The sequence below is a fragment of the Mytilus californianus genome, unplaced genomic scaffold, assembly GCF_021869535.1.
Source record: "Mytilus californianus isolate M0D057914Y unplaced genomic scaffold, xbMytCali1.0.p SCAF_7, whole genome shotgun sequence".
In the NCBI taxonomy this organism is placed as follows: Eukaryota; Metazoa; Mollusca; class Bivalvia; order Mytilida; family Mytilidae; genus Mytilus; species Mytilus californianus.
The window spans coordinates 52,686,019-52,710,461 of NW_026262723.1; the positions used below are offsets into that span (position 1 = coordinate 52,686,019).

Consider the following 24,443-nt stretch of genomic DNA (forward strand, 5'->3'; position numbering starts at 1 on the left):
TACTATTACATTCCGTCCTGCAAGGTTGATTTTCAATTAGAGGACACCTTTTCACAGTAAAAAGTGTCCTTTAAAGAGAGATAATAAAAAAGTAACTGAAATGTTTTGGCTATATTTAATTTTCTATATACTAAAACCATAGATGTATAAACCCATATACATGTACATCTATGCTAAAACAAACCAATTAAGAACCTGTTATAATTTGATAAAAACACAAAATGGAAGCTAGGTGTTGAATTCCAAAGCATTTTCAATTATAAAGATGTCGACAAAAAGTATCCACCAGCCTCAACTGTCACAACCCCTATTAAAAGAAATGCCAAATGAAGAAAGACACTTTTTCATATGAAGTATTGTCCTTTCTTTGAAGGACACTTTTTCACATCTGTGGACACAATTTCATAGGTAAATATCGTCCGGACAATATTTCATAATAACATTAAGTCCGTGGACACAATTTACTTTGAAATAGTGTCCGGTGGACATAGTTTCATGGCGGACAATATTTAATCATACACCCCCTTCTGAATCTGACAAGCAGTGATGCGTTATTTTTGATACTGAGTATATTAGTCTTCATGTGTAGTCTCGTCACGTGAGTCTCATAAATACCAGGGTTAATATACAGGTCGTACAACAAAAAAGCACATGCTCGTGAACGACTGTAAATGTTTTTGAACGTTGGACAATACGGGGTTATATGTAGGACTACAGGACTGGTACATAACTGATCATAACTAACAAGAAGATTTGATGCCCACTTTTTACTTTAACCCTTGGAATTAGAAATCAAAAGTAATGCATTGTAGATCAATGATATAATCAACTGATCAAATAACATCCTTCAGATGTTCACAAGACATAAATATGTCCCCATGACCTTGGTTCAACACAGGCAGTTGGCTCTGAAAAAAATTTACCGGTAACTTTTTAGAGACAACTGCCTATGGTTTATAAATATACATCTATGGTCTGTCAGACATCTGTTTTGGGGTGAATTTGAATTTAGCATCTAATAAGCGTCTTCAAACTGCAAATCGTACTGGTAAACCAAATTTCAGTGGATTTAAAATGGCATCATTTTGAGATCTTTGTCAATAACATTTAGACATGTGGATTAAGATTCTAAAACATGCATAACTATTTAACCAGGTCAGTGTTGAAAAGGAATACATGTACGGTATGTTAATATAATGTTTGCATAATTTTGTTGTTCATTAATATGATCAATCATTTATTTATTTCTTTCTTTTTTGCCTGCCAGTCTGTATTAACAGGTTTGAACAAACATTTCCTTAAAATAAACAAGGAACATCATCTAGCAGGAGTTAATGAATGATGAAACTTCTGTAATAAATTTCTATATCTGCGACATAAAAATTTAGTATGGGTTATTCATGTATATAATTTGTCCACCATGTTAGCATACATTTTTGTACTTTGCAAATACAACTTCTGTTTAAACAATATTTCAGAGTTGGAAATGCTACCATAAGTTCAAGTTGGCCTTCCAGTATATTTTTTTTGAACAGTACATGTTTGGGATGTTAATAGAAGATTTACTATAAACAAATAACTAGAGTTACCTCCCTTTATTCAGTATTTCTTTCCAGTAAAATTTTTAAAACTGTTGAACTCAAATGAACAAAATTAATCATCTATAATACAAATGTACTGAAATTTATTTATATAATACTTATAAATTTGGGCCAGGATTACATTAACAAGACAGTTAGCACTTGCATTTTGGATTTACAGCTTAAAAATGCCAGAAAACACATGTATATGTATTATATATATCAGGTTAGACTGGTTAAATATAATTTGAAAACTTTCTCTTTTTTTCATGATCTTGAAATTGAATACTATGAAATTACAGCTAAATGTATGCTTCATTTATAAAAATGAGAATGGAAATAAATTGATTCTTGCTTAAAAATTGTTGTTTTAAATCAAGAAAAAGGCATCCATTGTTGAGGTGATAGGCTGTTAATATTGTTAGCTAAAATTGAAAAAGGAAAATTAAATTTTAACTGGGTTTATTAGATCTGTGGGATTAATATTTTCTAGAAAACAAAGGTTTATTGAATTGTCACATGTAGTTTCCAGCCTTTCTATATGAAACCCATTTGTTCTACATGTAGATCTGCTCTTGTAGTTATTTAAATTTTTAAAACAAATTTAAAGCATTGGTTGCATTGAAATCTGAAATTTTCAAAATAGAATAAAAACCTCCATTTTACATGTAAAACAAATCCTGTATATTCACTCCTTTGATATGACAAAGGTTTACTAAGTACTAAGATGTTATAAAGGAAACAAAGATGTGAGAATGAAAAGAAAAAAAGACATAGTTCATTTGCAGTTTTACTTTATTTACATTAAAGGTCGATGAAATAAAAAGAATAACTATACTCTGTCCATTAAGACCATATCATACAAAACCCCACACACAAATGATTCCATGCAGCTACCAACAGGGTAACCATTAACTTCATGACAAAAAAAGACAGCACATAATTTGGTAAGCTTGACATAATGGTATTGCTTTATAGATTTTAGGTGCCAAAGAATTAAGCAAGCAAAACTCGATTTAAAGATGTACCTACTAACTTCAATTACCTAATTCATTATTATTTTTCTAATTGGGGTGCAGAGATGGTAAAGCATGTTTCTACCAGATCAATCTTTAATATTTCTGCAGTAAAAATAAGAAGATACCAAAAGAGCCATGCAAAACTGTAAGTTAATATTAAAGAACACAACACCATGTTTTTTACAAATATATTTTATAGATATACTGATCTTCAAGGTCTAAAACATTTTAGACCTACATGTATCCAAATCAAGTGATTTTGGTATGACTATTTGATGTAGCTATTGAGAGACTATCATTATCTTTATCAATTTTGCAATTTGTATACCCTACTCCCAAGAAACCCAAACAAATATCCACCATATTGCCATAGAACATGGAAATTTATGAAAACTGGGAACAATCTACCCTTTAGAGCTTCTTAAGTGGAGAAACTTATTTGATTTCTATAGCAATTATCAACAAGATATCCTAAGCAGAAGTGTAAACAAATGGTTTCTGGACAATAACTTGGAACTGACAATCACTTGGATTGAGACTAATATAACTTTCCAACATTAAGTTGCTTTGGAATACTGATTGAGTCAAGCGACCCAACTGCACAACGTACAGTCTTAACAATTAACAAGTATTGATACAAAATTTGAAATTCTATTTGTAAATATATATAGAACATCAAAGAGCTGCCATGTACACCAAATTCCCTAATTAACAAAAAAGAACATACAATGAAATTTTGAACAGAAATATAGCAGTATCCTTTAAAACTACATGGCCAATTGGAACACAAATTTTACCACAATGCTTACAGAAGAGATGTAGTTTCAAAATTGTATACATTGATGCCTCTATTTAAACAAACCAAATTATTGCCTTTACTAAAAATAAAACTTGGGGTTAAAACAGGAATTATTATAATAGTTTTTCATGGCTTTCTATCTATTTTTTGTGTATTTAGTATGCAGTTCTTAACAAGTTGTTATTGATTACATGTGAACGTAACATTTTGGTGTACCTTTGACACAGTTATAGCCTTTCACTAAAAAAGTGAATGAAAATGAGGTTCGTCTTACAATGTCAGTGGTCGTTGCAAAATTATTGTGATGATACAAGTAAATCGGGTATAAATTTGTATGAAAAGTATTTATTAATGAATAAAAAGTCTAAGATGTGGTATAAACTTCAATGAGACAGCAACCCAATAACAATAAAAACCAAAAGACAAGTAGAGGTCTAAGGAGCATGTGCCATGGTGAAGATAGTTTCATATTATGAAGGATGTTGTATTATTCAACCTCCTTGATATTACATACTGCAGTAGAGCCATTTTATGATATTCAGAGCTACTTTAAGGAGAGAAAAAAATGGCACAAACTAGTAAACTGAAATAGCCAAAATTTCCAAATGTCAATACTAGATTGAATTAAAATTTTATTTCATTTTGCCTGTTACACATCATCTGTTGAGATGAAGATATTAAATTTCGAAAGTATTGACAATACATACTCCATTTCAGATCAATTCAACTAAGTCAATTATTCCTGTTGACATTAGATGTTTAATCTATAAAGAAGGGTTCCACCCCATTATTGATTTAAGGACCGCCCATCTACTATGACTGGTTCACTGGACTGGTTACAGGTATGTTTACCAGGTGTAAAAAAATCCACATGGTTTGAAATGAACCTGATGTCACATTTCACTCAGCTTGTTACATCAGGTTGTTATTGTTATTAATTCATTTGTAACATGCATGTTAATTTACATGGATTATGACATGGAATTGGATTATATATAATATGGAAATGTTATTTGGTGTGGAATTTTAAATTTTCAACTAATTTTAAGTTTCTAAAGATGAGATATGAAAATGCAGATTAAATGTTTACATTTGAGGAATGTGCATTTAAAAGCATTGATTATTGTACTAAGTGTCTTCATGCAGAAAACTAAAGGTAAATATCCGATAACTGAAAACTTTATGCGAGATCAAAGAAAGGGTGTATTCTGCTAATTTGTATGTGCAATGTAGTAAATAAAATTTCACAGTATTTGTAATAACTTAAAAATGTATTCATATGCATTGAAACTATTTAGAACAGTGTTAACAATCATAAAGGAGTAACAAGTAATTGATTGCTCTGGTGAGATGGAAAATCAAGCTATCTAAGCCTTTACAAAAGTAAAGTTTCAGAGGAGGGGGGCATTTTTTTTTCTTTAGAACAATAAAAATTGAAAGCCTCCCTTAAAATCTTTTTACAAATTTCTGAAAAGGTAAAAAAATATTTTAAGACAAAATTGAACATAATTGTATGATCCTCTTCAGTGAGATAATTGGGAAAATGTTTTATCTGATTTTATTTGGGAGCTTCTCTGATTCATAAAAATTGACACTAAGTTACAGTTCTTTGGGATCAAAAGATCACTGTATCATCCATAAGAATTTGAAATTTGAATGTTTGAAGTAATAGCTATTTGATATCATTGTCTTAGTCCAATATTTGGCAGTTGATGAAGATGTTTCTTCTATACTTCTACGATGGCTGGTGTCTGAGGGATCTCATAGGCATTTTTTTTAAGTTGAAGCATGAAGCCATGTACCTCATATATTAACATAAATTGTAATGCATATATAACTCAAATTTCATTTTTATTTTGTGAATAAAGTACTCAAAACACGGTTAATTACACTTTAAAATATACCTTTGATCTCTCGTATTCATATTACAATCCTTATTTACAATAAAATATTGAAGACCCTATTTCTTCTCTCTTCAAATTCATATTTTTCAGACCAGGTGTGAAAATGTTTTATACATTCCAAAAGTTTGCCTTTTTAATGTGAGACAAATCTTTTTTGACAAGAATACTTGGTTGTACTTGAGGTTTCACCTCTAAATAAGTGATCTTTTATTATATAAGCATTAAATCTGCTATACAGGGTCGATCAGCTGATTTGAGACAGATATTTTTACCTATATGTATTACATGCGTCTGTGCACCTATTATAAGATATAGGTGACAGGCTTTTAGGTGTGAAAAAAAGCTAAGTACATTAAAATCTCATTAAGATAGTACATCTTGTATTTAAAAAGATTTTTTTTTATTAATAGACAAGTCCTATTGAAATTGTGAAGATTTTCTACATTCTTCTGTTACTTTCATATCTACCAATTGTTCTGGATTATCTACCAATTGTTCTGGATTATCTACCAATTGTTCTGGATTATCTACCAATTGTTCTGGATTATCTACCAATTGTTCTGGATTATCTACCAATTGTTCTGGATTATCTACCAATTGTTCTGGATTATCTACCAATTGTTCTGGATTATCTACCAATTGTTCTGGATTATCTACCAATTGTTCTGGATTGAGGGGAAAACAGAAATTTGATGGTGGTTTTAACAATGTTCTGCATACAAACCTTTAGGAAATTTGTATTTTGTTGAACACTTAAATTTGTGGTTTACCTGTTCTCATGAAACCATGCAAAAAGGACCCCACAAATAACAGATAAACCATACTATATCCAGTCTGTTAGTTACTGTGGTTAAAAAAAAAAGTCAAAATGAAAATTATAACCACAATAATAAATGATTATTTTGGGGATGTCACTCTCAAAACCACCTTAAAATTCCTTTAAAATTTGATTTTATAGTTTTTTTCTGACTAGAGTAGTGCACGAGTAGGGACTAGCAACTAATAACTTAAGGTCAAGCCTAATGTAATTTTAAATTCAATTTTTCAGTTGCACGGATAGGAAGCTGTAGCTGATACAACCAATTAATTAAATATTCTTGAAGCATAAAACTTTTGTTGCACCACAAAAATTGATACCAATTGCAGTCCAACTACACCAACTACAGATTAATGGAAGAAATTCATCCTTTTGTTTTGTTTTTGACTGTCTTTAAAATATCTTTTGAAGTTTCTTTCCACCCATGAATAAATTTTATGATACTTAAAATTATCATGGTTAATTTATCAGTTAAACTTTGACTTTATATTAGTTTTTTACTTGTTAAATCATGTATGAATGAAGACTGTCAGTTAAGAATTTTACTATCTAATATAAACTTTCTTTATCTTCTATCTATATCTTTATGTTTTAAAAATCTTTGGAGCAAAAAACATTCATCTTTACAATTAGTTGAGCATGAAAGTTTTTTCACCTAATAACAAAAGAAAATGTTCTAAAAAGATATTTTTGTGAGCCATTCATTTTAATTGGCATACAGGTTAAAAGGAAGTCCTACAGCTGGAACAATGAGTCTGATTTTTGAGAAAGAAGTAAATCCTTGAGAGTATTGTTCATTCATAGACATTTTTTTAGACTGAAATGAATAATCATGAATTTAAAACTTCCTATTTGCCTAGTTAAACTTTTTTAAAGAATGGTTGTATTGGAATTTCTCACAAACATTACCCCTTTTTGGGGGCTTATCATACTTAACAAAAAGGGCCCACCAAGATAGTGTATGTGTAACTTCAAAAATTCCTGAGACTGTGAAGGCAGAACTGAATTTTTTTTTGTAGTGCATCTTCATCATGTTTCTTTCCAAGTTAGCAAAAATTGTAAAGCAAGCCTCCTAAAAACAAGATTGGCATAAAATTTTCATATCCTATTGTTATCCAAATCGTAATTCAAAGCTGTCATTTGCAGTGAAATTTTGACATAGATTCATTCTGGGTCCATTGTGGAACACTAAACTTTCTTCTTTTAAGTCATAAAATAACATGTCATTTTTTTTACACCAAATCCCTTTAAACTTTTATCCAAGTATGAAAAACTAAACTTCTGGAAAAACACATGTATAACAATTCTCATAAATTGTTTTATACAATTTCAGATTTCTGTCCTGACTTTAATTTTGATTGAAATTTGAATTGTATGATCAATTACAGGTATAAATATTTGCAGAATCAACAAAACTGCATTAGACAAAAATTAAATATCCACTATGTCAAACATGGAGATAAGATCAGAATACAGAGAAAATAAGACATAAATAAGTAATCCAAGATATCTCAATGATTAGAATTGTATGTGAGCATTGTAACGGATATTCTGAAATAGCAGGTCAACATGATATAGATTTATTTAAATGTATTCTAAGACAAAGTGCACTGAGAACGTCTCTGTTGACTAATGTTTGGATGGAATTCAATTTGATTTAACATCTGATTTTATGTCTGAAAATCTCTGCTATCTTATTTATTGATGTCTACATTTGTTGACCTGTTTTTTTTTTTTATATATTTGAGATATTTAACTTATTTTTTCAAATATATTTTTTGGTGCTACTCACTTGAAATAAGTCTTTTAATTTCCTGTTCAAAATGTGTGAGGTTGTAATAGACATTAACAATTTTTGTTGATTTATTTGAAATTTAACGGTTATAGAGAGATTTTCTATTTTTGATTAACAAACGTCTTTTATACTCTGTGCTTAACCCTTTAGCCCCCAATCCCGCCTGTAGGCGTGATGGCATCAACCATTCTTTGATGGCCCATATGACCCTCCATACCTTTTTTGAACTGCCCCAGCTGAACTGTCATGATAGCAGGGACTTCAACCAAGCAGTTCATGGTCCATAAACTCTTCTCAGATGTCTGTTCATGAAAATATGGCACTTTGAAAGCCGTTTAAGAGTTCAAAATAGGAAAAACGTGAAAAGTAGCCAAAATCAGGTGGAGGTGGGCATCTTTTGATGGCCACTACGTAACTGGTAGTGACTGTAGGTATAAACTATTATCATAAATGCATGCATAGGTGGTACAGGAACACAACGAGGTATAATATGGCCAATAGGAATCTAGTCTGTAAAATCTAGGTCACCGTTTTGTCAAAAATCCGTAAAAACGGACATTTAGGCAGACCTGACTAGACAATAATAATTCCCTAGCAAGACACTTAAGTCCAATATACTCCCAGTTAGCATGAATGGACTGCTGTAACTATAGGGTAATACTTGAATGACAAAGAAAAACAGTCTGGTCAATGTTCACCTCTCAAGGTCGTTTTAAAATCGGAAAATAGACGGAAAGTTAACATTTTTCAGTGGGGGTGGGTTCAAACCCACGAGAAAATTTTTGAAAATGCCTGATTTTCCAGAAATCTCTTGGGGGCGAATGAGTAAATACATCAGGGGTGTACAGAGTTTGAGGAGGAGTATCAGTTAATTCTTTCTGTAAAATATTTTTGAATTCAGATTAGATTTTAAGGTTGGTCATAGCAATTAGGGGGGCTGGACCAAGGGGTGTTTAGGGGGGGAATGCCAAAGCCCCTTTTAGCTGATGTCCCAAAATCAGTTTTTTGTACATTTTTCTTAGTTTTGGTTTCTGGGTCCCTACCCCTTATTGTTTGAATAGCCATGCACCCAATCTTCTTTTAAAAATACTGGATCTCCTGCTGGCAATTTTGGAGCCTTGCCATTTCATTACAATATGATTACTTACAAATAGCCAGAGACACCAAAGTAATCTTGAACTATTGGTAATTATAAATGGGGACATCACATGACATGACATTAAGAATAATATTTGTAGCATACGTTAAGATTCTTAAGTAGAGTTTCAAAGGAAGTCTTTGGTATATATCAATGAGACAGCAACCTAATGGCAGAAACATAATAAGAGGTCATTATACAGCCTTCAACAATAGAAAATTGTCTATAGTATACCATATGTCAATATCTAAAAAATACTCAAAGTCTAAAAAAGGGAAAAACATTAAACAGTTGTTATCTTAGAAATGTTAGGGTTTCTATAGTACTTAATAATATTAGCACAACTTATTAGCGAGATAATTCGTTATAGGACAATACGTGGAAATGTAAATATAACATCTGAAGGATGAATTTTACACAAAACCTTTAATAATCTTGACCAGCCAGTGGACTTTCAAAATGTCATGCAGCAATTTTTATATTGAACTATGTTCATTCTGTAGGGCTCTTATTAAATCTTATAAAGGAAAATTAAAGATGCATATTACAATTTGTCTTCATTTTCAGTCCTCCAAAGTATCAATTTTGAATGATGTCCTCTCATAAAATGATTTTAATGGCAACTTGTAACTATTGAAATTACAGGGCACCATACAAAGGGCTGTTGGGAAATTGTTCTTTGAACTTTGAGTATCAAAGCTTTATTGTAAAAGAAAAATATGGGAGCCAGGCGGCCAGTGATGATAATAAATGAGGTCTTAGAATATAATTATAGGATATTTTCTTATTTGATTGCTAAATGTCCAGTGGCATATATTAGAATTACATGTTGATTATACACCTCAAATTATGATCAATAATTGATAACTTTATCATTTTTGTCTAAGCAGTGTACAGGTTAGAATCTGAACTCAATATTCTACAGGTTTGATACCCTGTTCTTATGTGGACCCTTTTAATAATAAATCTGCCGTGAAGAGAGTAGGTTAAAAAGTTTCTAGTTAATAATTAAGATTGTGACACACCTGGTTAAGTGGTCATTGACAAACTGATCTTTGGTTAATTGATTCCTTACAAAAGTAATTAGTCTTCTAAAACATTAAAACTGTTAACTTTTTTTTTAAATTGAATTAAATTAGAGGTCATCACCTTGACAATCAAGTTTATTAAAGCAAAGAAAACAGCTAGTCATGTAAACTCTTAAATGTGTTGAATTAAATTAAAATTGTCTAAATCACCAGTTAAATGATTCTGTTCTAAAACATTACAACATTTAACTTTTATTAATTAATTAACTTTAAGGTCAGCACCTTGGTAATTGAGCTGATTAGAGCAAAAAATTCAACACCTCATGAAACCTCTGAAATATGTTTTGTCATTCAGCTTGTCTAAACGGCTAGTTTCACATTGTATTGTTTTACCTCTTTTCATGCAATGTTGGAATTTTTAAAGTTATCAGGATTAATCAACTATACTGGGTTCCAAAATCACTATGAAGTATTGCTTTCCTGTTAACCATTTTTTAAATCCCTTATACAGATAGATAAAATACTTTAGAAGTCGTCATTGGCCTACAGTAGGCAAAAATACTTTTTGTAAAGATTACAAATTCAGCAGATTAGCACAGTTAAATGAAAATTTTAGCTTTTAGGCCACTAGGTAAAAAGACATTAAAGATACATTTCTCAATTTTACATTTTATATTTTGCACATGAATTTATTATTGTATATAATAAAATAGAGAATGGAAATGTATATAGTTTGTCAGTTAATATTCATATTGGTCAATATTCTCTGTAGGCTTGTAGAGCTTGCATTTTTAACAGCACATTAGAACTATTTATTTAAGTTTGTTTTCATTTTCAGGAGATTGTTTATATGAAGGCAATACATACAAGGTAAGTCAAAATACATTGAATGAGTTACCTCCCATTGTTAAGAGAAAGGATATTTTTAACCCTAAAATAATTCGGTTGTTATACGCTGCTATATGATGGCTACATCAATGCCTGAATGCCTAGCTAGTCAATGAATTATACCATTAAAGTCCTTATAAGAAATCTCAATTAGTTTATAAGATATCTTTTTAGTTTTATAAGATATCTTGAAAATGAGAAATTATAAAAACAGCTTGACATAAATACCTCTCATAGTTCGTGTCATGATGTCTTGATACTTATTCTGTAATTTTTGTAGTATTTTTGGACTTTCAAATACTAACCTTTAGGATTATTGGAAATATATGCACAACAATGCTGTATACTTAAATAATTTGTAGATTTATTCAAAACACATTTTTCTACCCATAAATTATAATTTCAAATTGCAAAAAATTATTAGCCCGTAGTAAAATTAATGACATATTTTACATTACGCTTTGGTGCATTATGCAAAGTAGGTTTTTAAACAGAAGCTGTTAAATAAAAACTAGATACCTTTAACTTTGAACTGAATCACCTGTGATCGGATACTTGTAATGTCAACCTTAGTAATGAATTTTAATTATCGGCTAATGAATTTATGTATATCACATAATAGTGTTGATATTTTCACTTTGATGCTATTAAATAGAATTATTTATTTCACAGTTTTATCAGGAGACAATGATAACTTATACTAAAGACTCCCACAGTTCTTTATTATATTTGCATAATCCTGTTCTAACCTTCACTTAATCTTGTAACAATGTAAATACAACCTCACTCAGCATTGTTTGATTTTTAGATCAAAACTGGAAATTTACATTAATATTAAATTTGTTCACTTTCATAAGTATGGAATTGTTTGGAAAGTCATTTTTCAATTATTCCAAACTTGGTGGACAATTTCGATGTTTGTCTTGAATCCAGCCCAAAAATGTTAGAACTGCTAACTTATAAATTCAAATTTATTTTTGGATAAAATTATTTGTTATTTATGTTTATACATTCTTTCAGAAGGACTGGAAACTCAATCTTTTAAGACATGGCATAGAAGAGTTCTTTAAGGAATTTTCACCTATCATGCTCTTTTCTTTATTTATGTTTAAACTTATCTGAAAGACTGTCTTTTACTTTATATTTGCAATTTTTTTTAAATTTTCAGAACATGCTTATTCATTGAAAGATTAAAACTGACATATTTATGATGTGTTAGCTATGATTAAGGTTGACTAGACTCTTTTGAAAGAAGATGACCATCTACACCACAATGTAATACATATTGAAGATGTCTGTCTTTGATTACACCTTGCATTACACAAGGTGCAGGTTAAATTTTTGAAATATGCATGTCTCTTCATTTGAATTGTATGTATACAATAGATGTATAATTGTGCACTTGGTAAGGACAAAATATAAAACTATTTTGTTTAGGGGTTTCTCTACCAACCAAAATTGGCTTACTTATTGCAATTCATGAGTATTGAAATCAACAATTTGAATCTTTGAATTATTTTTTTTGAACAGAAATTTCTAAAAAGCCCCCCAAAGTAAAAGTAAGTGATGGTATTTTAGAAAGATATTCTGCTTTCTAAGGATTTAGTTCTTAAATTTGATTTGATTTCAGTTTCCAAATGCAGATTTTTATCCATCAATGTTAATTTTCATGTATTGTTGCAATTGTAATTGGAATTGTAATTATAAATCAAGAATTTCATTATGAAACTAAGAGGTGAGGTTTGGCATACCAAAAATAACAGCTTGTTTTATTTCATCTCTTTTATTTAAATGATAGTTGTAGAGGAACCAGAAATCTTTGTAAAACTGTGAGAGAAGTCTTTATTTCATATAGAATTGCATGCACCCCATCCTCTCAAAAGTGTTTTAAAGTGTAATTTGTGAAATACACTAGGAAGAGATGAGAGACAGATTGAAATCTTAACACTCCAAACATTCAGCACCTGAGATAAGTCAACTTGTTAGTCAGAAGAGGTTCAGAAGATAGACATCAAACAAAACTCTCAAGTGTCTAAATCCTCAAGTTTTCTTTAATATTGATAATGCTATTACATCATTACTTTTTGAAGAGGGTATGATATTTCCACAATAAACAAAGAGTTTACAAATTCTTATCTTGAATATTACCAATGGGCTGTCAGTATTTCAATAACTATTCCTTTTTGAAGAGGGAGATGTTGCCAAACTTGTGACTGATCCATTTGTCTTTTGAACAATACAATACGTTTAATTTAATTCCCGTTGGACACTTCAGCTTCCTCCACCAACAAAAAGTGACCGCTGCAAAATAGCCAATTAAGTCCTGAAAGTGGCATTAAACACCTATCAATCAATCAATTTAAACTTATACCTAATAATTATGTTTGAATATGAATAAAAATGAGATCTGTAAATTGACTGGTTCCTTCAATTTGATAATTAAAGAAAAAGGAAAGAAAAGGAAAAGCTATTGTTATTATCATATCTTTGAGTAGTTTCCATCGGTTGAAGTTGAAATGTCTTTGCTTATGTTATAAATATTGACTTTCAAAGATGCTAATCTTCAATACTTGTCAATGAATCAATATAATTGTACTTTTGAATTAGTAAAGGTGGTGTAAAAAATTGATCATGGCGATCAAATTAAAATCAGGATGATTTTTCCATGTCATATATTAATCCATAGGTATATTAAGAGATTAGGAAATTGCAAGTTAAATTCCAAACTTATCGGCATGGAAAATGACTAGAACAGGTTGTTTTATTTAAAGAAAGTGATGGGTTAAGCCAGGCTTTACAGTGCCAAACCTTGTACAAAAATAAACTTATCTGCAAGTTCTTTGTTGGTTAAAAGTAATATAAGAAAAAAGCAAAAGATTTCCATAGATATTTAGTCTGCCATTAATCCTGAAATAAAAAGGTTACAATAATTGGTTAACAGGGTGATGACATTTAATTCCACACATACATGTAAAAACTAAAGCACATTTGTTGTTGGAAAATTATTTTTATATGCAAAAATCATTGCATAAATTCTGGGGCATATTGTCACTTGTCCTTTAATGGCCAGCAAAAGTTTGACCTAAAAAAATGGGATTTACTTTTACTGGCCAACTGTCAATCATGTGTTTTTGACTTATCAAAATGAATCAAAAAAATCTGTGGTGTTGAGGATGGGATGTACTTTTACAGGAGTATTTGGATATTCCTTATTTTTTAGTAGAGGATTAGGTTGAAATAGAAGAAAATATTAAACTTGACACAGATTTTATTGTTTGTCACTTTCTTTGACTTTATAGTTGTACAAGGAATTAGACCTATAGAATATATGGTATGCCTCATTAGGTCCCTATAAATTTTATGTCAACATTTTACACCTTTAAGACATTAATTTGTAAAAACTACCACCTTAAGATGATAAAGTTATAAGGATCGACACTTTAACATAGGTCGTAATGTTTATTTCAACAAAAGTTGTCTATTAATACTTACAGTCTGCAAACATTTACTTTATAATTCGACTTTGTGACAATTGGTCTTCTTTTTTTCTTTTTATCCACCATGCAGAAGGAATTTCAAATCTTTTGTAAATAAAAAAGCTTCAATTTTGAAGGGCATTGAAATAATGGCCTTCTTTTACTTTAGGGGACTTTAAACGTTGTGAAAAAAATGAGGGGACTCATAAAAAAATAAGATTTTTTGGTAGTATAATTGCTATATATATAGGTTGTGGGTCCCCTAAAGTAAAATAAGGCATTATAGCACTTCTTAACTATAAGGGACTTGTATAAATATCATACAGTTTTATAGTAATTGTTTCTTTAAATGTGTATATAGGTTGTGGGTCCCCTAAAGTAAAAGAAGGCATACTACTAGCACTATTTTACTTAAGGGGGCTGAATTGGAAGCTTTAAAATTTTACCTTTTTTACCATAAAATCTGCAAAAATCATAAAGAATATGCTATAATATGTTATAAAAAACAATTTTAGAAAACGTATCCATATTTTGTTTACATAAAAAAGACAAAAAAAATCTTGTATAGACACAGTCCCCTAAAGTAAAATCTAGGAATTTTGAGTCCCCTGAAGTAAAAGAAGGCCGAAATAACAGAGTAAAAAAATCCTTATAAACTTGCAAGACAAAAGAGGCTGACGGTACCAAAGGGACAATAAAAAAAACAGTATATTGAAGAAAAACCGACAATGACATAAAAAAGACAAAAAATACAAACAACAATACAAAGCAATACATGTATATAGGAAACTTTAGACTGGAGAATAAGTTCCATATGAGCTGACATGTCATTTAAACTCAACTTTTGAATATCTAATATAATTAAGTCTTAATGAAAGGTATCTATAAATGCTTTGGAAGACTGCTGAGTTTTGATTCACTGTAGACAGAAAAAAATACACTAGTATTTATAAAAAAAGAATATGCTGAATATGGATTTATATTTTAATAAATTTTATGAGGGATAGGTTAAAATCAGTTTTAAAAACTGATAATATTCATATTGTTGTAATCTTCTACCAGCTTTCATGTGAACATTCCTAGTTAACAGTTAAATGTAACTGCTTGTAGATACAGAGCAGCCTGTATCTTACAGGTAGGAAAGAAGCAAGTACTGGTACACAGAGAATGTTGACTTAATCCTTTAAGGAAGTGTTTTATTTGTCTTGTTAAACATTAAAATTGTGTAATCTGACAAGTTTTGATTTAAGCTCAAGTTGTTTCATGTTATAATGATTGTTTTAACTGAATGTTTGAATCACATTACTTTTAGTGCAGAAAAACTTTGTAAACAGAAACTAATGCTATTGATAGAGTATGCTAATTTAAAGATGTCTTTTACTTTTTTTGTGTTTTTGGGTTGCTGTCTCATTTATATTAATTCAGTCTGCACAGTTAGCCATTAGTCTGATGCCCCTGACTAGTAAAATTTTATTCAGACTAGTAAGTATTTGCAAAACTTTGTTAGACACATAAGAAAAATGATGGAATATTGGTCTTTGGACTAGGAAACGATTTTTGTACAGACTCGAATTATTATACCCTATATCTTCTTTTACTTTTTATACAAAAATCTGTAAATATGGGAACAGTTCGTCCTGTCAGAATGTGAAGGTTTGTGTGTATTTTCAACTTTCATACACCAAAAGAAAAAGTATCATTGGTGGTCATTGGTTGGATAATCATAGAACATTATCAGTCATCCTATAACATTTTGATATGCACTTATGAAAATATTACCCAGTCAGCACTTAATTCTGAAACAATTAAATGTTTCAGTAAATAACAGCTTTATTTGAACCTTGCTTTATTGCTGTGTATGGTATTTGACTTACAAATTAGTGATTTGATAGGATTTCTATTTTTAGTGATCATTAATGGTTTAATTAAAAGAAGAAAGATTAATAAAACTATTTTATTGTCTTTTTCCAGTGTTTGTTGAACATTCAGGATACCTAATATTTTATTTTTCAAACAATATTGTGGTGATTGAATTTGACAGATGATCAGTTAATACATAGTGTCATTGTAATTACATTTGTTAAACCCTTGTTCTAAGCAATATAAGTTGTATACGTGTACATGTAAACAGTCATTGGCCATTAACTTAAGCTATTAAATTGTTAGAATTTGTAAATTTAGTCAATATTGTTACATCATGATCGAGTTCTAGTTGTAATAAATTTATGTTTGAATTGTCTAGCATTGTTAGGGACTCAGTGATAAATTAACAATACAAAGAATTTTTATTGATATTCAAAATACAGATTCATTGTTGAAGTGGTTTAAGGACAATAGTAAGTTCCAGATTACACCCTTTTTAATTTACTTTAAGATATAGAGAGAGAACAAAGTGGTTTTGTTTATTTAACTAACTGTTTGCTCCAATATAGTTACAACATTGGGGGTGTGCCTGAGTGTAAATAGCCCCTTTCATATTGACAATGAAAGGCACAGACTCCACTGGAGTCTGTTTGATTAAATTATAAGAGATAGCATAGTATAGGTAAAACTCAGGGTCATCAAGTTCACGTCTTGGTTTAATTGGATTTGCTGTAAAAGACAATTTATACTTGTACAACAGAAGCATTACATACAGTTGATCTTTTGTCTACCAACTTGCAGCAGAGACCAAATTAAAAACCATTTTTCTCTTGCAAGTTGTCAACTTATTTAAATTGCTATTGAGGCTATTTAAAAACTGATCCTTTCATAATAAAAATGAAATTGCTATTACAGGTAAATCTTAGCTAAAAGGCTATATTTTTTAACAGATTGTCATATCTCAGTACCAAATGGACAGGATATAGATAGATGGATGTATAGATCCATAACAAATATTCAAATAAACATTAATGAAAGGAGAATACAGAAAAGCCTGAATCTGCAAATTTTATTTCGATTCTGAAAAAAAATATTTCAGTTTTACATGTCCAATTAAGAAATTTGATAGTTAAATTTTCTTATGAAGAAAATGAAAACCATAGTTTTTTCCTTGAAGTGAAATAATTTATCTCAAGTCACTGAGTCATTGAAAGATCAGCATCAATTAAGGACCAGATAATATCATAATTTTTGTCAGTAGAAGTGATTGATTGATGACTGCCTATCCAGTTGCAAATATGACATGCATATATATGTAGCTTTTATAGCTGACTATGCGGTATGGGCTTTGCTCATTGTTGAAGGCCGTATGATGACCTATAGTTGTTAATTTCTGTGTCATTTGGTCTCTTGTGGAGAGTTGTCTCATTGGCAATCATACCACATCTTCTTTTTATATATATGCAGGAGGATAAGATGTAAAATAAGAGATGTGTGTATCCTGCTTTGTGCTAGACCAACATAATGAGCTGGATTTAAAATGTGCTAGCTCACAAGTAAATAGTGACTGAAGGGAGACATGAACACCCTTGTTACCTAAAACACAATTATTCCTCTTCTGATCTAATCAGTGTCCATTTTTTTAAACTTCAAAATGGCATTAGCTTGGTGCAGACTAAAACAGATACCAATCTTAAAGTCTTTGGTTGGATCAAGCCACTTGAGGTGACCAAAAGACCACCAAGACTGTTTGTCTGTAGATTAAAATGTGTACTTCTTTGTTGACAAGAGTAAATGACTGAGCTTTTCAATGAATGCTGTAAACCATCAACTTACATTTTCAAAAAAAATAATCATAAAGCTTATTAAATATCAATTTATACATATGAGCCACTGAACTAGATTTTATATGACACAACAATGATTGTTCTCAAATTTGTCATTCATAAAAATATGCAAAGCTTTAAAATAAAACATAGACAAATGTCTGCACAGAATAAAAATATCTGTTTGCTCGATTAAACTCAGGAAATAGTTTATAATGTATAGTAAATGCATGTGGCTTTGTGTCATTACGATTGAATGAATATGTTGCATTCAGTTGAAATTTAATATTAGACCATTGGGCACATGGTGCAGTGACATTATACAATATAAGGCATGTTCTTGTTTTAATTTGTTACAAATGTTTTGTTAGTTTGTCTGTAGAAATTAGTCACATCAACAGTTTTTGACAAAATTGACAATTATTTGTCAAGAAAAGATAGGTTTAATAGATTTATGAGGTACCGTATTGTTTATAATGCAAAAAAGGTGTTTGACATTTGAAAGTAGGAAACTTTGCTTCTGTTCACTTACATAAAGGGACAGTTAAACTATTCCTTTTAAATCTCAACCCTCCCCCTTTCAATCTCAATCAGTCCATAAAAAAGGTACACGAAAGAACATACAAAAAAAGTTCAATTCAGGAAAAGCACTTATTGTAATTGTAAAATAGTGGTGTAATAGATAACAAGACCATAAGTAAAAACAATGCTGTAATTATGATAAACAAATTTATTCTGAGATACAAAACAAAATAATACTGAAATATTACATTTTAAGGCATGTAATTGTTTTAATTTGAATCAAATGTTTTGTTATTTGTCTGTAGAAATTACTCAGAACTGTAGTTTTTTGCTGACTGCAGATATTGAAAGCAAGCTCAGAATGCTTAATGGGATGTCACAAAATCATGCTGTCCTATACTCATTAGTAGCTGTACTTCATAAAAGATTTCATACAGCCATTTCATGAACAGTACAGGAAGACAAAAAAGAATATATTTGACTCGTTTTTTTCCTCAGTTTTGACTCATGATTATGCAAAACATTGTATTATTTTAGGTTTCTATAATTCATAATTGATTCATGGAAATTTTGAAATTTTGATAGGGGACCAATGATCATTGGTGAAGATCTTGCTCTTGTTGTACCTGATTTTGAAAATTTACAATGCAATATAACTAAGGATAAAAAAAAATTAGCTAGGATTTTCTTAATTAAAATGTTCACAAGGTTTTAACCCTTACATGAATTTGACTGGCTATAGACTCATCCAGTCCAGGCATTTTACAAGGGATAAAATTCAGAAGAAAAAAAGATGCACATTGAATGAAAGATTAAAAAACAAACAAAGATATTTTTATACCTCGCTGTATCAGAGGGGGCATTAAGGTTTACCCTTGTTCGTCAGACTGTCCCTAAATTGGTTTCCATTCTCTAACTTAAGTTTGCCTCAACCAAATGTTATGATACTTATACAAAATGCTTATTACCACAAAACTCAGATCAAGATCCAATTTGGGTGGCATCACTTTTACCGTTCTGGAGTTATGCCCCTTTATAACGTTATATGCAAGCGGGGGGCATCATCTGTGTCCCATGGACACATTCTCCATTTATTTACGTATAGTGTCATGATAAGTTCAGAATACCAACAATATTAATGGCCATTCAGATATAAACAAACAGAGGTATAATATTAGGTATTATTAACCTGTTATTCCAACATTGCTGGCTATAAATCTTACTTTCACCCAGTCATAAAAGTGGTCATTTAAGTTGCATATTTCATGTCCATAGCATTGTTAAAAGGAGTTTTTTATGTCCCTTGTAAGTCCTTGGTCTAGGTAGGATGAAAAAAAAACAAACAGAATTTATTGCATATTGAAGCAGATAGACTAGATAGCCAGAATCTGAGTAGATAATTTCAGCCTGGACACTGTCAACTTGTCAGCGATAATATGATACACTGGCTACTTGATAGTGTTACTTTAAAGTCATATATTATAAATATATTGCTATATGAGAGGGTCAGCTGTTTAGATATGAAAAATTTGAAATGAAGTCCTGTAATTTTAAAGTTTTTATTGAGATTTCATTTCAATTGATAGTAAATTTAGCATAAAAATGAAAAGCGTTATCCCATCATATATAAACTGTTTAGAGTAAAATATATTCTCTGCAATGAAAATAGTCAAATTGACTAAATGATAACTTTAGAAGCTTAGATGAAAGTCAGTTAAACCATTTTCAGCTCTCAAAAACACATACTTTACCTTCTTCAAATGGATTTGAAATTTTAAGTTATTTATATCTACGTCATTTTATCTTCTTTTAAAAACTGTTGATTGTAAAAAACACTAAAAAAATTGATTCTTGTAAACAAGTTAAATATATTGAAAACTAAAACCATATATATTTAAAAAAACCAATTGTTTTTAGTATACATATATATAAGTTGCAAATACAATGTGATGCCTCCTTCACAAGAGGTGGGCCAAGTTTCCCTTTTTTTCCAAAGTCATGAAATCGGAGTTATTATTGAGCTATAGTAGACACATATTTTTTTCTAATCGTGGTCATCTGTTGCTCTTCCAGCTATGTGACATGTTGAATTTGTCAATTGTCCATACTATTTGATTTTGTCATAAACTACATTGTCTAGTATGAGGTTGTCACCTTGCTAATTGTTCGCGGGACAGGTAATAATTTGTCACGCCTTATATCTTGGACAAGTTTAAATGAGATTTAAGATATACAGACTTTATTATTTGACTGGTCAGTGAACCAAAAGTGACCACAACTTCATTGAGTTCAAATGATTTATCAATAAATGAATTGTAGGTGAATATTTGGATTAGCTCTGTTGTCTTGTATGACAGTAGATCGAGAGACACTTTTAAACTACAATGACAATGAAATCTTCAGTTAAATCTGACAAAGTTACATTGGTCTTTTTTTTCAGAAAATATTTGTGATGATTTTATTATTGTGAATATTTCGACAGGAAAGTTTTCACAAAAATAAAAACTCTAAAATAGCAATAATAAATCTTGCATTCGTGTCCTTTGTTTAATAAATGCAATATTAAATGCACACACAAATTTCTTAATTTGTTGTAGATAGACAGAAACTGTAAACAGGAAAAGTGATCAGTAATGCAAGATCTACAAAAATGCAAAAAACTGTAGATGTATATTCTTTTACCATAATAAATGATAATTGTAATAATCCCTGCTTTCATCAGTTTCTCATCATTTACAGATCAAATGAACTAATCAAAGCAATTCTTGGAATGTTATTATTTTTTTCATTTATATTAAGTTTAAAAGGATCTGGTTTAATAATAATATCTACAAAAATATAAAATCCTCATCTCCAAATAATCCTATCACTTCAAAGGTAACTTTTACTGATCACTGAGATGTTTTAGATATTTATCTGTTAAATTGGTGTCAATCAAACATAGAAATATATTACTTGAAAGTGACACAATCTTGTATGAAATCTATGCTATCATAATACAGAAGTGTTGACATTTTACCTTAATCTGTTTCTGTTTGAACTAAATCCTACACCTGTTGTAATATTTCTGTTTAATTAAGAAGAATAAGCTTTTTATACATGAAATTAGAGGGAGGTTTCCTCAAGTTTTTTCCATTTATAAGTAAAATTTGAGCTTTAGTTCATTGATAGAAAAATTTACAGGAACAAAACATAAGAGCACAGCTGAATACTACTGCGAGTCCAATGATCTCTTCAGAGTCATTAATTTTAAGATAGTCAGTGTTTCATACATTTCTGTACAAAGAACGAAAGCGGCAAAATTATTTCTGGCTTAAATAGAGTAGACACATCCATCTAAGGTCAACTTTGTCTGAGGGAGTTGGAACCTAGGTTTGATAATTTCTAAATTTATCAAAGTTGCAAATTTTTCTACCCAGATTTTTAACACATTTATTTTACTTTACCTGAAAACATAAGAATAGAGAAATATTTGACAAATAATTATAAACTTAACAAGAAAACAAAAATTGTACATGTACAAAGTTTGCATTCTCTGTATTTTTATACTGAAATTTATAATGTTGATTTCTGTAGGTTAGATCAAGGGTTATTTAATTTTGAAAGATGCAATCAATCTGTCATTTGAAAAATGTCCTCTTACATTTGAAGTGAAGTCTAAGTACTTGAAAAGTTCAACATTATTCGAAATGAATTCAAGGAATGTAGTATCTGCTTTTTTTATTTTTGATATATTTCCAATAAAGTTCAAAAGTCCACCTTTGAATTGTACTTGTAGAAAGTGAAGTGTTAAAAGTTTCAAATGTTTTTCTATAATAACTGAGTTATTGGACAGTCATCTTGAGCTTCAGAAGTCTGATATTTATAAACTTGTTCATTGTAATGTGAACTTTTGAAAATTTATGCAAAATTATGGTTTTGACCTTGATTTGATTGTTCAATAACCATGGAAATATGAGTGTCAGCCTGGCATGGTACATGTATTCCTATAGAAACGTATTCTTGTTTCATAAGGAGAACAGAAGTATAAAAGGAAAAGTCTTTGGAAACCACTGCTCTAAATTTTACTGATCAATAATAATTTACTTATATATCAGCAATTATCCAATACTGCATCCTGGTCTTGTGCAAAGCAGATTTTCAAACAAACAAACTCTATTCACAAGAAGTTCACTAAAAAATAGGACCGTGATATTAATTTCACCATATTTCTCCAATGTATCCATTTAGTCCTACAACACAAGGCTAGCATTGACAGTAACTGTTATTTATAGCAGATAGCCTCAAAGGCTTTAATGCTCACTGAGTAACTTGTACTTTAAATATGGTGAGATTTATACATTTTAACACTTAACAAGGGCAGCTTTACTTGTATGGAACAAATAATAAAACGATTATAAGATTTCCATCAATTTATGTGCTGTTTTATCGATAAAAATACAATTTTAGAGTCATTAGGATTCACAATCTGTCCATAAACCTCTTGTAAATACAGTTTGTTTGTTTGAAAATCTCTATTTAAAATCTGTATTGATTTACGTGTTATTTCAAGATTTCTTCTGAAATGTAATAGTTGATATTGTGAAAACAAGTAGCAGTTTTTATACCCTGTTGGTGGTCTTGTATTTAGTCCAAAGTTTATGAGACATTAAATAATGACTTTTAACTTGAATTATTTCAAAATTATGCATGAGATTTTAGAATTTAAAAGATATCATTACATGAAATGTACATATTGCAAAGTTATAAAAATAAGAAGATGTGGTATGATTATCGATGAGACAACTCTCCACCAGATACCAAATGACATAGAAGTTTACAGCTATAGGTAACAGTAAGGGCTTCAACAATGAGCAAAACCCATACAGCATAGTCAGCTAAAAAAAGGCCCGAAATGACAAATGTAAAACAAGACACAAGTGTCTTTTGTGGTTTTATTGCATTGTTTGGATGCTGTCTTATTAACATATCTCTATTATGTGTATGTAGGGAGAGTTCAACATGCTCTGCACATTATAGTTTTCTTGCAACAATTCCTTTAGGGGTTAGCGGGTGGCCTGTTGCAAGGCTAAACTGCCCCTATATATCCAACTTCTTTTTCCAGTGACAATCCCATTTTTCTACTTTTCATTGCTGTCAAACCACTTTGCAGAACATATCAATTTATTTATTGTTAATTTATTCTCATACTGAATCTGCATGAAATGTGCATCACTGGACATTAAGAAAACAGCAATCAATCAGTTATACAATTATTCATATGCTGCTACTGAACCAAATCACAACTGCATGCTGTTATTCAAGAGATAATCTTTTTTGGTCAAGTATTCCAATTTAATTTTACAGATTTATTAGCAGATTGAATGTAAATTGTAATTAATTTCCTATTGTTTTACTTTGAGCTGGAGCCATTTATCAAACTATTAACCTGTTTACCTACACACCTCCTGCATATTTGGTAACATACTAACATTTTCACAGTTCAAACATTTTTGCTGATACCATTATAACATTTTGTGTTCTACATTTCAAATGTATGTCAGAATGTATTGAAATATGACAAGTGACTTTACATATATGGTGTAAGATAAAAATGCTTGTAAAAGAAAGAAAAGAAAAAATGTCAAAATACAAACATTTCTTTTGAAATTTAGATCTTTATAGATACTTAGCTGTTTTTATCACCTCCCATTGTACATTGCTCTTACACGAAACTAATTTGTCTGAAAAAGCCAATTAGCAAAACTATAAAAGATTGGAATAAAATTACTCTATGCTATTGTTAAAA

The 24,443-nt window shown here is 30.1% G+C and overlaps 1 protein-coding gene across 1 annotated transcript in view; it reads left to right on the top strand.

Annotated features, from left to right (window-relative positions):
- Nucleotides 1–4,266: 4,266 nt before the first annotated feature.
- Nucleotides 4,267–24,443, top strand: part of LOC127707630 (extracellular matrix organizing protein FRAS1-like) — a 116,280-nt gene continuing 96,103 nt past the window's right edge. The window contains exons 1-2 of the mRNA XM_052212243.1: nt 4,267–4,554; nt 10,919–10,950. Of these exons, the coding sequence (XP_052068203.1) occupies nt 4,464–4,554; nt 10,919–10,950 (123 nt within the window). The 5' untranslated portion in view covers nt 4,267–4,463. The remainder of the gene's footprint in view (nt 4,555–10,918; nt 10,951–24,443) is intronic.